The 13,931-nt window shown below is 53.8% G+C and overlaps 1 protein-coding gene and 1 pseudogene across 3 annotated transcripts in view; one reads left to right on the forward strand and one right to left on the reverse strand.

Moving 5' to 3' along the window:
• Window positions 1-13,931, forward strand: part of LHX4 (LIM homeobox 4) — a 63,984-nt gene that overhangs the window by 44,321 nt on the left and 5,732 nt on the right. For all 3 annotated transcript variants that reach the window (XM_055582857.1, XM_055582859.1, XM_055582858.1), the window contains 3 exons: window positions 4,480-4,682; window positions 11,732-11,886; window positions 12,279-12,450. In XM_055582857.1, the coding sequence (XP_055438832.1) occupies window positions 4,480-4,682; window positions 11,732-11,886; window positions 12,279-12,450 (530 nt within the window). The remainder of the gene's footprint in view (window positions 1-4,479; window positions 4,683-11,731; window positions 11,887-12,278; window positions 12,451-13,931) is intronic.
• Window positions 5,192-6,552, reverse strand: LOC129653508 (ferritin light chain-like; annotated as a pseudogene).

Below are 13,931 nucleotides of genomic sequence, written 5' to 3' on the forward strand. Positions count from 1 at the left end.
AACCCAGGAGGGCGGGGGTGGGCAGGGGGTGGCGATGACACCCCAGGGAGGTAGCGGGCTGTGCCCTGAGAGCCGTGGTGAGGTTTAAGTGAGGTTATGGACACGGGCACACAGCAGGTGCTTGGTAACTGGGAGCTGCTTTTTAATCGTATTGGTGACCAGAATATGGTGCCTGGTCTGATCATAGGTGAGAACATAAAACGAGGAATGTGCTGGAACACCTGTGGTATACGGTTTACATGCACCTGTTTCTAGAAGATGTGGCGCCTGCCAGGTCTGCCTGGTATGCGTTTTGCAGTATCTGGGGATCCTGCACTGGAGAGAGGGCCAGTCAGGCCTGTTGAGAGGGGTGGGAGTGGACAGATAAATGGGCCGAGGGGACTCGGGTTGAGCATGGAAGGAAGGGTGAGACCAAGGACACAGGTTTCGTCCCCTTGCTGGGGTCAGGGGCAGCCCTTGAATGTCAGCCGTGACATCTAGTGCATTTCCACAATCAGCAACCCGGTCCCTTCACGCCTGAGCTGCAGGGGCAGGGGAGTGTCGACAGGATCAGTCGGTGTGTTGGGGTGACACTGACTGTGGGGGGAGGGCTCCTGGGACGGTCCCCACATTGCAGGGTCGGGGACCCCAGTGGCTCAGAGGGGGACAGGGCCCCTGAGCCCCAGTTCCAATTCAGAGTGGGTGCACCATGACTGGCCTCTCGGTGGCATTTGCGTCTCTGACGCCCACTGTGTGCCAGCCGTGCCGTCAGAAGCACCGAGTTCAAATCCTGGTCTTTCTACTCTCTGCTTGTGTGAGCTGGGGCCAGCACCTCACCAATCTGAGCCGCAGCTTCTCATTTGTCAGAGGCTATCAGAGTCCCTACCTTTCAGGCTGGGAGACATTTGTTGACTGAGTGTGATGATGGGAGCAACCTGGGGTGGAAAGTTGATGTTTTAATAAACTTCAGGCCTCATTTTACAGGGGGTTCAAGTCCCTTCTTTGAAAAGCTTTTGCCAGGAGCTGCAGCTATTATGGGCTTCTCTGGTAGCTCAGACGATAAAGAATCTTCCTGCAATGCAAGAGACCCAGGTTCGATTCCTGAGTCAGGAAGATCCCCTGGAGAAGGGAATGGCCACCCACTCTAGTATTCTTGCCTGGAGAATTCCATGGGCAGAGGAGCCTGTGGTCTACAGTCCATGGGGTCACAAAGAGTCGGTTATGTCACATGCTAATTCTCCCCTGCTTGCTCCCACCCGTGCCTGAAGACGCAGTTGGTACACTCATTCCGCCCAGCATGCATTCATCCACTCCTTCAGAGGTTCTCGCTGGGCAGGGATAAGAGAATCGCCAGTGATGTTGCTCTGTGGAGGAAAGTCATGTGAGCTGTTAGAATTCTTCCTTGCATTTTCTTTGTCATTTGGATCAGCTCCAACTGCTTTCCCTGGGGAGACCGGCTGTCCACGGAGGTCTGGCAGGGCAGCACTCACCAGAGGGGTTGTCCTTCTGATGAGTGAGGCCAGTGCCGTTTGCACCTGAGTGGGCAGGGCCCTGCACACAGTAGGGGCTCAGTGATAGGATGAAGCAGGTGCTGACTGGCAAGTTCCTCGGAGGCCTCTTCCTTGCTCTGCAGAACACCCCCCTGCCCCCCCCCCTCCCCCGCCATCGCCATCATCCTTCAGGGCAAATTCACAGGTTTACCTTGTTTCCATCCAGGGAGTTTTAACTATGGCCATCTCATTACTGCCTGCTGCAGAACAAGCCGCATAGCCTTTCAAGGCCACGGCTGTCGCACCTGCCGCCCTGGCTAGTCTAAGATCTGGAAACTCACGACAGTGTCGTCATCGCATCCGCAACTCCCAGGATGACGGCACCGTATTCTGGGCTTGCTGGCTCTCACCAGGAGTGGGGGTTGGGTGCCCCTCGGGCCTCAGCCACACTGGGGGAACCCTGTGGGCCCCGGGGATGCACACAGTCCCCTCAACAAAGGGTCTCATTGGCTGTGCTCCAGGGGAGAAAGGTAACGAGAAGCAACTTCCACTTACCATCGGTATAAATCCCACAATCAGGAAAATTGCTTCAATTGCTAAAAAACGCTGGTGGGAAAGTCCATTTATTTTTCATTTTTCTTGTGCACTTGCCACCCTCATGCATGAATCACTGTCGGTATGTAGATTAAATTTATACCCCTGTTATCTTTCATGTCTCTGGGGCTCTGGTGTCAACTGGGCTTCTGGTTACTGAAAACCACTGCCTGCTTTTTAGTGGGGAGAGGATGTGGCCCTCCCTGTGGGCAGGGGCATGGTGGGGTCTCCACTGTGTTTTGGAGTCTCTGCTTTGTTTTGAGGTCTCTGCTCTGCCTTCCTCCTCCTCTGGTCTCCGCCCTTGATTCGGCCACAAGACTTGCTTTTTGGAAAACTCTAGTTCTTCTCTGGAGCTGCTTCTGCTCCATCCTTTGCAGCAAAGGATTTGAACACTTGGGTTTTGGTGGTTTATTTGAGAGGGTTTGCAGTGAGCAGGATGAAGGCATTGTTTCATTTCAAACACCTGCTTTGTGCATTGCCTTGGACTGCATAGAAAAACTCTAGGCAATTTGAGAAGACACTCTAGTAACATATATGCAGGCTTTCCTTTCCTTTGTCCCTGAAACACACATACATACACGCATACACACACACACATGCAGTAGAGCTGGGTGCCTGCCTGCCTTCCTCTCTAATACAATGATGTGATTAGACAGCAGTTGTGGAAGAAGCCTGTTCTCACCTGTGCTCTGGTGAGTACTGAGCCACAGAACCACCTAGAACTGACAGCAGACGTTCTCCATTCTCAGATTTGGCCGTCTCAATGCACAATCTCTGAAAGCATGGTTCTTTATTCACTGACTTACTCAACAAATGTGATCTCTACTTTTCTGGGTCCTGGACTTGAAATCTGATGAAAGCTTTGAAACCTTTTGAAAAAATCGGTTGAAAGTCCAGACCCTACCTCCTGATGCACAATTTTGAGCAACTCAGGGGTGGCTGACGAAGCCTGTCCTGAGCTCCAGTCTGAGAACCTCTACTTGCAAGAGGCCTGCTCCATGCACACCACCCTCCTCACAAAACCCAGAGGCATTCCAGGAGTTCAGAAGTCTGGGGTTCTTTCAACCCAAACGCCTTAGCCCCTCACACCCTGACACCCTCCTCGTATTTTGTCTCAGTGGAGCAGTCCTTGGGGCCACACTCCTCGCTCTTTGGGGGTTATCCATCCAGACCCCCACTTCTCTGTGATCGTGTCCCTGGGAGGGGGCTGAAGCCGCAGCTGGCCATGCCTGCTCCAGGCTCCTGCAGCCCCCCAGCAGGTATCATTACTGCACAAGAGACCCATCATTCTGCATTAATCTGGGATTCATCATGATAGCCATGACCATAATTAATTTATTTGGTATTAATGTGGATGAAATATGTACTGTCCTTTCAGGGGAAATCAGGCTGCCTATAAGCATTAGTTAAAAGGACCATTAAAATCAAACCTTCCCCAGATCCATTAGGCGAAGTCTTTCATCCTGAAGAAGATAAAGTTCTGCTGTGTGAAATGTCATGAATAATTAGGTTGATTGCTGTTTTAAACTCTGCCCCTTCCTCCCCAGCCCCTCCTGCTTCCCTCCTAAAGCAGGGAAGGCTCACCTGCAGTGGCTCACCACCGCCCCCTCTCCCTTCATCGCCACCTCTACACTGGCCCCATATTTCCCTCTGACCTCTGGGACCACTGGCGTGGCTCTATGTGTGTGGCCAGAATGGGGAACAGGGCTTAAATGACCCAACTGGACTATATTTTCAATGGGTCTACTTCTCTTTCCTTACCAGCCTTGGGCCAGGCTGGTGGTGGGCACAGTGCTGCTCCAGAAAGGTGCAGACGGAGAGAGGTCTGAAGCAGCATCCTTTACACTCGGGTCTGCAGACTCCCTGCCCGGAATGGTGTCAGGGGTAGAAATGCAGATTCCTGGGCTCACATCTCTGGAGCTGTGCGTGGGAGGTGGGAGGAGGCTGGTAAGGATGGTTTGACGCGTGCAGGGTGGAGGGGAGAGGAAGAAGAGAGGAACCATCTCAAGAGCCCTGCTCTGCTGCCGAAGTGCGATTTCTCTGGAGCGCCTGTGTGGATCCTGACATGCGGGCTGTCCCAGCCACACGGCTCCTCCTGTGGGAAGCATGTGAGGAGGTGTTCTGCCTGATGCTTTATGCACCTGGGCACTTGGAATTGCCCGGTGGGACTGGTCCTCTAGGCTTCACCATAAGGCTGAAGAGACCAGGAAACAGAGGGTGAAACTGTCTGCCCAGTGGGACTTGGAAAATCCTATGGCCCTGGGTGAATTGATGACCTGTTAACTGGACAGCTGGATGGCCCAGAGGCCCATGGACAGCCCAGAATAGTGGAGTGGGCGAGGGGCTGATGAAAAGTGGGGGGAAGCCAGACCCCTCTCCCCACCCCATGCTCTAATCTACTCTCATTCCCTGACAGGCGCTTTGGCACAAAATGCACAGCCTGCCAGCAGGGCATCCCCCCGACCCAGGTGGTCCGCAAGGCGCAGGACTTCGTCTACCACCTGCACTGCTTCGCCTGCATCATCTGCAACCGGCAGCTGGCCACGGGGGACGAGTTCTACCTCATGGAGGACGGGCGACTGGTGTGCAAGGAGGACTATGAGACAGCCAAGCAGAACGGTAATCAGCTGGGCCCTGCATGGCCAACCTCTGTCCTGCCAGAGTCCAGGCTGCCCACCCCTCAGAGCCCTGCAGGCATCCTGCCTCTTCTAGAACCTTCCCAGATGCCTGAAGGGAGAGAGATCTCCCCCCCACCCCTCACCCCCAGTCCTTGCCATTGGCTTCCCCAGTGAAGCATCAATCAAGTTATGGTTGCTGAGCAGCTGCTTGTCTTGGGACAAGGCAGTACTTTGGCTCAGGAGTAGCTGGGGGCCTTGTCCTCATCATCACTCAGACTCCCTGTATTGGGACTTAGCCACTGGACCCCCAGGGAAGTTCCATGCTCCTTAGTTTTTTTTTTGTTTGTTTGTTTGTTTTCTGCAAAAAAACTTTATTGTTTCCATTTGGTCCAAGGCTTGAGAGAGGGCTCCAAGGTGTTAACAAGCTGCCCAGTGGTTGCAGAGAGGGACTTCAGGCAGAAACCCTAACATTAGAGGGGCTCCTCAAAGGCCGCTGGGCTCCAGAGACTCCTAGTTGTGCTTGAGGGTGAGCCTTTTGAAGAGATATTCTCCCAACCCTGCCCAGGGACCAGCCAGCCCGCGGAGGTGGGTCAGGTGGCCACCCATCTTCTAGATGAGTTTCACCTCCTCCCCTAGGAAGTGGTTCTCCAGGAAGTCACAGATGCAGGGGTCTGCAAGGGGAGAACCCAGGCCGTGCAGATCTGAAAGGGTCTGGTTTGGGTTCTTCTCCATGAGAAGGGTGGCTTCCATAGCATCCTGGGTCTTACCCCACTCATCTCGAGGTGGCTCCTGCATGTCCAGGAAGAGGGCGCGGCCGCTGTGCTGGTTTTGCGTGTTCAAGACTCACTCCACGCCCTTGCGCTCCTCGGCCAACTTGCAGGAAAAGTGGCCCACACCCTCCAGAGCCATATTGTTGTGGTTGAGATAGAAGCCCAGAGAGAGGTAGGTCTAGGAGGCCTGCAGATGCTTGTTGACCAGGCGGTTGATGGCGGCTTCCCCTTGAGGGAGTAATTCTGAGGCCTGTGGGAGCTCATGGTTGATGGGTAATAGAGCTAAGCTCAAAAAACGGTGTTGGCTGGTCCTGGTGATCGTGGACAGCTGAGTGGCGGATTCCAAAGGTCGCGACTGGTAAAAAGGTTGGAGGGTGGTCGGAGGCTAGAGTGAGGGCCGTCCCTGGGTCTGTTCCCTCCAAGCACTGTTGAAGCAAGAGACAGATCCCCGGACTGCCCTGCCCTTAGCTTTGTATATCGGGGTGCACATTTACCTCAGCACCTCTACACCTCAAAGGCTTCAGTCAGCAAGAGCCCTCGCATTGGCCTAAGTTCCTCTTGGAACAGGTCAGCTTGTGTTTCCATTAAACGTGCTCTGTTTCACCTCTCAGACTGCAGGCTCCTTGAGGGCAAGGACTTGGGGGTGATGACTCTTGTGTCTCCCAAAGTCCCTCACGTGGGAGCAGATGCTCAGCTGGTCTCCTCACTCATGAAGACTCATCCATCTCGACCATCTGCTCCCGTGCACCTGGCCACCCTCCCCGGCTGCTTCCGGGCCACGTCCGTGGTCTGCACAGAAGCTGACGACACGGCTGATGTCAGGCCCCAGCATTGAGCAGCCACCCAGAAAACCTGCCTTCACAGGGGCGGCCTGGGCAGCAGCTGCTCCTGCCGCCTAAGGTCGTGTTCTTGGGCAGCCCTGGGTCTTTCCTGGGACTTTTCAGGGCTTGGGGAGCTCTTGAACCCCCATTCCCTGGGTCCCCTCAGAAAGACCATGTCTGATTTCCCACTTCCTACCACCTCACCTCAGGCTCCTCACTCACAGCTGTACCCTCCAGCCTGGCTCAGATTTTGGCATTTGGCCAAACTCACCTTGGGCATTTCAGATGCACGAACTCACGAAACATCAAGGTCATTTGCCCCTGACTAGAATTTTTATGAACTCAGGGTATTCTGTGGAATGCCCTTATTGACAGCTCTGGGCTTGATGAAAACAAAAACAAAGCAACAACAATTTCATGTATATCTTTCCAGGTCTTTCCTGAGTTCCCCCCTATATATTATATGGTTATGATCAAAACATGGAGAAATTAGTTTTTTGCTTAATAAATGCAGTTCAAGGGTGGTGATGGGGAGGCCCTTTCGGTGAGGCTGCTGGAGCTCAGCTTGGCTCTGGCAGAGGTGGGAGGGACGGCACCTCTCTCTTTGTCACCCGCCTCCCACTCTGCCCCCCACCCCCAGCTCTGGCCTTCCGCATGGACAGCCCTTCCATCTCTTCTCCTCTTTCCCGGGCCTCTGCAAGCCTGCTCCCGGGCTCTTTGCTTTAATGTATTAATCTGCTCTGGCTCCTTAAAACTCACTTGCTGCTGTTGCTTTGGAGTCAATTACGGTGTCACAGAAGATTAGGGCGTCTTGTCAGGGATAAACCATCAACGTAGAGGGACTCAGAGAGCCCAAGCTGTCTTCGGAACTCTGATGCCCTTTACCAGAGACATTAAGGATGCAGGCCTCCCCCCAGACTGGTGGCTGCTTCTCGCCATCAGAGGCCTCATTTAGACCCTGAAAAGTCACAGCCTGGCCTCCGCTGCTGCTGTGGGTGGGTCAAGAGAAAGGAGAGACCAGCTGGGGAGGCAAGAATGACCCAGTGGAGCTCACACTTGTATCCAGGATTGTTTGCGCCACGCAGAACCTCTGAAGGACAGTGGAAAGACACTGGACCTGGCCTCAGAGGCTAGGGGGCATCTCTGCTGGGTCATCTACTAACTTGGGGGTCCCCTGGCGATTGTGTACCTGGTTGAGCCTCGGCATCTCACCTCCACATGGGGGGTCAGAGCATCTGCCACACAGGGCTGTGTCCTGGGGTTCAAAGAGGCTGCAGCTTGTGGAATGGGATGGCACATGAGGGAGAGCCCAGTGCGGAAGAGAAACACAAACAGTTAAGATGTGCTGTAGGTTTGCCAGCAACTGGGCGTTACACCGTGTTTCTGGTGTGTTCTTCTGGCCTCTGGCTGTCTGCGAGGCTGAGAACACTCCATTCCACGGAACCTGGGTGATTCTGAGTGCAGCAGGGGCCTTGGTCTGCTGTGGGACATTGGGCTTTCTCTTTTTACGTTTTGATCCCTCCTTGCTAATCTAAACCCTCTTTCCGACTTAGGTTCCCTCCATTGTGCTACACAAAGGATTGAGTATCAGCTATTTGTACCTTGGTGTGAATAATTTTGTTCATTTGTTACATTTCCTTGAATATTTGCATTTTCAATATAATGAGGTTGCCTTTTATGCCAGGGACAAGTGCTAGGAGACCCTGCATAATTCAAAACTAACATACTTTAAGGCTAATTTTCCCATAGGAATTAATGTGAAAAATTGGGGTGGGATGTATTCTGGGAGCACATAAATCCATAATCAGTGAAATGTATCTTTGCCTTAATGCTACTTTTTATTTTCTCAGCACTATCTCAGTCCCTCCCAGATGCTCTCTCCTAAATTAACAGCCTAGGGTATCATGGTCTTGCTTGGCCTTCCTCATAGCGTTTTATCACATTTAACTTCCGCACCAAAGTTATTGATTTTTGGGTACATTTTTCAGCATGAGCACTGCCACTGCTACTTAATGAATACTTGGATGACATTGTTATAGGATATAAAAAAGATTTTAAATTATAATAACAGTGAATGTTAGAATAACAGCATAATAGTCCCTGTAATCGCAAGAAGAAAGTTCTGTGCATGTAGCCAGCAGTACAGAACCAAGGAGCCACCAACCCAGGACAACAGGGGTTTGTCCCAATGGCACTGCTCGATGGCCATGCTGAGAACAATTTCTAATTCACTAGGCAACCTATTTTGAAATTAAGTGATTCTTGATGAATTAAAAATTTGGAGTGATTTCATTATTTCAAATTTTGTGTGTAAAGAGTATATATATATATATATATATATTTTTTTTTTTAGGTTTAAAAAAAATCTTTATTTTTGGCTGTACTGGGTCTTCATTGCTTTACACGGGCTTTCTCTAGCTGCATCGAGCAGAGGCTACTCTTCATTGTAGTGCACAGGTTTCTCACTGTGGTGACTTCTCTTGTTATGGGGCACAGGCTCTTGGCACGTGGGCTTCAGGAGTTTCAGCTCCGGGCTCTAGAGTGCAGGCTCAGTAGTTGTGGCCCGTGGGCTTAGTAACTCCTCTTCATGCAGAGTCTTCCCGAACCCGGGATTGAACCTGTGTCCCCTGCATTGGCGGGCAGATTCCTATCCACTGCACCACTTCCTCCCTGTTGGCAGGAACTCTGAAGAGTATATGGATATTTTTGAAATGCACTATTTTGTATTTACATTAAGTGCTGTCATATTGTTCTCTCTATGAATATGGGAAGAAGGAAGTGATTCCTAACAACGAGTTTTGAAGGTTTTTCTCAGTGTCTGCCTCAGTGGCTATGGAATCCTTCCTCATTGGGTTCAGGACCTCAGGGAGGGACTTGAGTGGCGGGGCTTTGAGGATGACGGTGGCTCTGCTGGGGAAGAAAACAGCCCGAGGAGAAGGGAGGACCGGGGGCCTGTCCCCCACCCACTGTGTGCACCATGGCTTGTCGTGTGAGCCGGGCTGCATGACTACTTACTCCTGCACTGTGCTGCCCACACGCAGGCTTCTGAAGGTGAGGGGACTTGCCCACATCACTGACACAGTGAGAATGGTGAACCCAGGTCTTCTGACCCCAAGAAAAGCCATTTAGAATGGTCGTGAGGATCATAGGCACATCAAGCTCTTGATAAACATCAGCTATTATTGTTGTTTTAAGAGAGGACTTCCTTGGATGGAAGGGAAGAAAGGGAAGAAGATAGACATGGAGCAGACCCTCTTCAAAGGACGCCAGTGTGAAGAGGCACAGAGAACTCAGGGGGCTGGAGGCAGCTGCCATTCCTCTTCCTGACTCTGGGCAGGGGTGCTGGGCAGAGAATGAATGAGCCTAAGTGCTGGGAGAGGAGCAAACCATTTACACTCAGTGCTTCTCCTGTGCTGGACTCTGGCTGAGAAGAGCCTTTGACTTACAGGCACCTGAGGCTCAAAATCCGTTGAAGACAGTTGATTAGTCAGCTTGTTGTCCTGAACACTCTTTATACAAGTGTTTTTCAAAAAAATGTGTTTGAATATAAGCCACAGTAAGAATCTTGTTTTGTTTCAACTCAGCACACATATTCATACACCTGACACTGATCAAGTTTCAGGAAGCAACACTTGCCCTCATCTGTCTCATCCATCTCACCCCAGCCCATCCCATCCACCCCACCCCATCCCATATACCCCACCCCATCCCACCCCATCCCACCCCACCCCATCCCACCCCATCCCACCCCACCCCATCCCACCCCATCCCACCCCATCCCACCCCATCCCACCCCACCCCATCCCATCCCATCCCATCCCATCCCATCCATCCCACCCCAGGCCATCCCACCCCACCCCATCCCACCTACCTCACCCCACCCTATCCCCCCCATCACACCCCAGGCCAGGCCAGGCCACCCCACCCCATCCCATCCACCCCGCCTCATCCCATCCCATCCATCCCACCCCATCCCATCCCATCCCATCTCATCCATCCCATTCCATCCCATCCCATCCATCCCACCCCAGGCCACCCCATCCCACCCACCTCACCCCATCCTATCCACCTCACCCCATCCCATCCACCTCACCCCATCCCATCCACCCCATCCCACTCCATCCCATCCCACCCTACCCCACCCTACCCCATCCCAGCCACCCCATCCCATCTGCCCCACCCCACCCCATCCACCCCACCTCACACCATCCCATCCACCCCATCCCACTCCATTCCACCCACCCCACCCCATCCCATCCCATCCACCCCACCCCATCCCATCCCATCCACCCCACCCCATCCCATCCATCTCATCCCATCCCATCCCATCCCATTGATCCCACCCCAGACTACCCCACCCCATTCCACCCACCTCACCCCATCCCATCCACCCCACCCCATCCCATTCCACCCATCCCATCCTACCCCACCCTACTCCATCCCATCCCACCCCACCCCATCCCATCCCATTCTACTCCATCCCATCCACCCCACCCCATCCCATCTGCCCCACCCCACCCCACCCCATCCACTCCATCCCACCCACCCCACCCCACCCCATCCCATCCCACCCTACCCCACCCTACCCCATCCTATCCCACCCTACCCCATCCTATCCCATCCCATCCCATCCCATCCATCCATCCATCCTACCCCACCCCATCCCATCCACCCCATCCCACTCCATCCCACCCACCCCACCCCATCCCATCCCACCCTACCCCACCCTACCCCATCCTATCCCACCCTACCCCATCCTATCCCATCCCATCCCATCCATCCATCCTACCCCACCCCATCCTATCCCACCCAATCCCATCCCATCCCCATCCCATCCCATCCCATCTCATCTCATCTCATCCATCTTGTTTCCTCTTTTAGTTTTTGATCAACTAAATTGACTTTACAACCCACTTTTGGGCTCTGACCCATAATTTATGAACAGGTGAATAGTAAATGGACACGTCACCTTTGCTATGAGCCCAGGGCTGTGGAAAGGCAGTGATGTCATGGGTGGGACCTGGGGGAATGGAGGTTTCTGATGGGAGGAGGGACAGGTATCGGGGGCAGCCCAGGGCAAAGACTTCCTTCTGTCTCCTTCCCCTCCGCAGCCTTGGCAGTAACTCACAAGGTTGGCCAGCGGAATGTGCCATGATGGGGAAACATGTAGAATGGTACACCTTCAGTCTGATGAGAGCCCTGTGTGGCTGGGCTGGGAGGGGATAGAGAGAGGCAGGGCGCTGAGGGAATAGCATATTGTCCTACCTTTCCAGTGACTCGGGAAGGCCTGTAGTGCAGGAGTGGGCTCCATGCAGGTCAAGAGTACTCTCCCCTGACGTTGCTCATTCTTCCTCCCTCTTGCCCATAGCAGGCAAGGTTACATGAGGAAAGGAGGAAGGAGGGTGACACCCAGCTGCTTCAGATGGGCTGGACGCAGTAAGAAGTGGTTTTCGTTGCAGATGACTCAGAGGCTGGAGCTAAGCGGCCCCGGACCACCATCACAGCAAAGCAGCTGGAGACATTGAAGAACGCCTATAAGAACTCCCCTAAGCCCGCCCGCCATGTGAGGGAGCAGCTGTCCTCGGAGACAGGCCTGGACATGAGGGTTGTACAGGTGAGGCTCCAGCCACCCCAACCCATGGGGGCGCCTTTGCTGACCGGAGATCCAAGGCCAGGCACCATGCGGTGCCAGGGCTGGCGTGGGAGTGGAGGGGATCCTGTGGGTCCCCACATCCACGCGTCCACAGGAGGACGGCTCCAGGTAGCCATGGCACCTCATCTGTGTGGTCCCTGATCCCCTTGGGGTGCTGGGCTCAGGGCCACAGCCCCAGGAAATCTGCGGAACCAGAGAGATGTCTGAGGCCCAGGCCAGGGGAAGCGATGGGCACAACCCGTTCCTCACCCATCTGCTGCGGCTTTAGTCTTTGTCTCTGGTCTCGAGGACCCTGGGGGCTTTGGGCTCTTGGTGGACACCCCCAAAGTGTGTCCCTTTGCTTGTTGTGGCAGGTTTGGTTTCAGAACAGAAGGGCCAAGGAGAAGCGACTGAAGAAGGACGCAGGGCGGCACCGCTGGGGGCAGTTCTATAAGAGCGTCAAGAGGAGCCGGGGAGGCAGCAAGCAGGAGAAGGAGAGCTCTGCGGAGGACTGTGGGGTTAGTGACAGTGAGCTGAGCTTCCGAGGTGAGCAGGGCTGGAGGGGCGAGGCCGAGGCCCTAGGAGAGGCCCCTGGGAAACAGTGACCCCCGACAGGAAGGAGGGGTCTTTCTGGAGGCCTTGACAGCTCTCTTCTGAACACAGGCCCCACCCTGTGACTTGGAGTAAAGGGTGGGGGGAAATGGTCGTGGCCCTTCCAGAGGGGACAGGGCAGAGGAAACCAGAGCTCTGCTGCTGACCCGTGGAAGCTGGGCTCCCAGGCCTGCGGGGCCCAAAGGCCTCCCCTCCTTGCCCGCTGCCCGGGGCTCCCTCATCAGCCCACACAGCTGCAAAGGACCTCTGTGTCTCAGTCTGTGCCCCAAGTCCCTCTCCGGCATTTCTCCCCTCGATGGGGGCAGTGGCCTTCCTCCCGTGACCCCCTAGGTGAGCCCCCTCCTCTGCTGGTGGTGGGAGGATGTGCGTCACAGCCCTTGGCCCTGGGGAGTCAGTCCTGCGAGTGCATGTGAGGTGGGGGCTGGCCTCATTCTGAAATCCCTTCCCCCACCGCTCGCTTCATCTTGTCCCCAGCACATACGCTTTGCTGCATGTGCTACATTCAAATTTGGTGCATCAGTAGAATTGCAAATGGCTGCATGTTTTGGATCCTTTGGTTGTTTGCAAATAGCCATTCTCTTGTATCAAGTCCTCAAATGTGGAAGGTCTTCTGTTGTGGCAGGAGAAGGGAAGAGGCCTGAGCTGGGGGAATCAGAAATCTGGTTTCCAGTTGTGGCTCTGTCAAATTGATTTACTTTTCTTGAGCCTCAGTTTACCCATCTCTAAATGGGTATAACAGTATCCTTGCCCATATCCCAGTGGTCTTGTGGGAATCCGTGAATACAACTGACTGGATGCGTTTGGAGAGAGCTCAGCACATTTTTACTCTTGGAAGACACAACCATTCTTAGGCAGCTTGTGGTTCCCACAGAGGGCCCTGGTCACTGGGGATGACAGGTGTAGGCAAAACGCCAGTTAATGGCCATTTTACAGTGTAGCTGAGCCTTCATCTCCTGCCCTCTTTAAAGGGCATGACTCTCCTCTACCTTTTCAGTTTCATGGATGGGATGCGGGACAGCCTAGGGCAGGTTGTCAGAAGGGATGAGTGTTGAAGTCCACTCTGGGGTGGCCTTGGTAGGAATGGACACACAGGCCCAGTGGGAATAGAAAGGAAGTCTGTGGGGCAGCAGATGGCAAGAGCTGCCTGCGAGGACCATGATTTCCTGAGAGGACCGTAAGTCAGCCCAAAGGTCTGCCCATGAGGCCTGGGGCATGTTCCAGGCTCACCTTCCAGGCCAGGTAGGGACGTGAGGGTGGAAAGCCACTCAATCTCCTCTAAGCTGCTGAAATCAACATCTGGAACATACAGGATTGTTAAGTCTTGGTTTGTAGCTCCTTTCTGTTGGGTGCAGGTGGGCCCCCAGGTTGACATATCACTGGTCTCTCCATATAACTATATAATCTTATTTTTCTTA

The sequence above is a fragment of the Bubalus kerabau genome, chromosome 5 (genome assembly GCF_029407905.1).
Source record: "Bubalus kerabau isolate K-KA32 ecotype Philippines breed swamp buffalo chromosome 5, PCC_UOA_SB_1v2, whole genome shotgun sequence".
Lineage (NCBI taxonomy): Eukaryota > Metazoa > Chordata > Mammalia > Artiodactyla > Bovidae > Bubalus > Bubalus kerabau.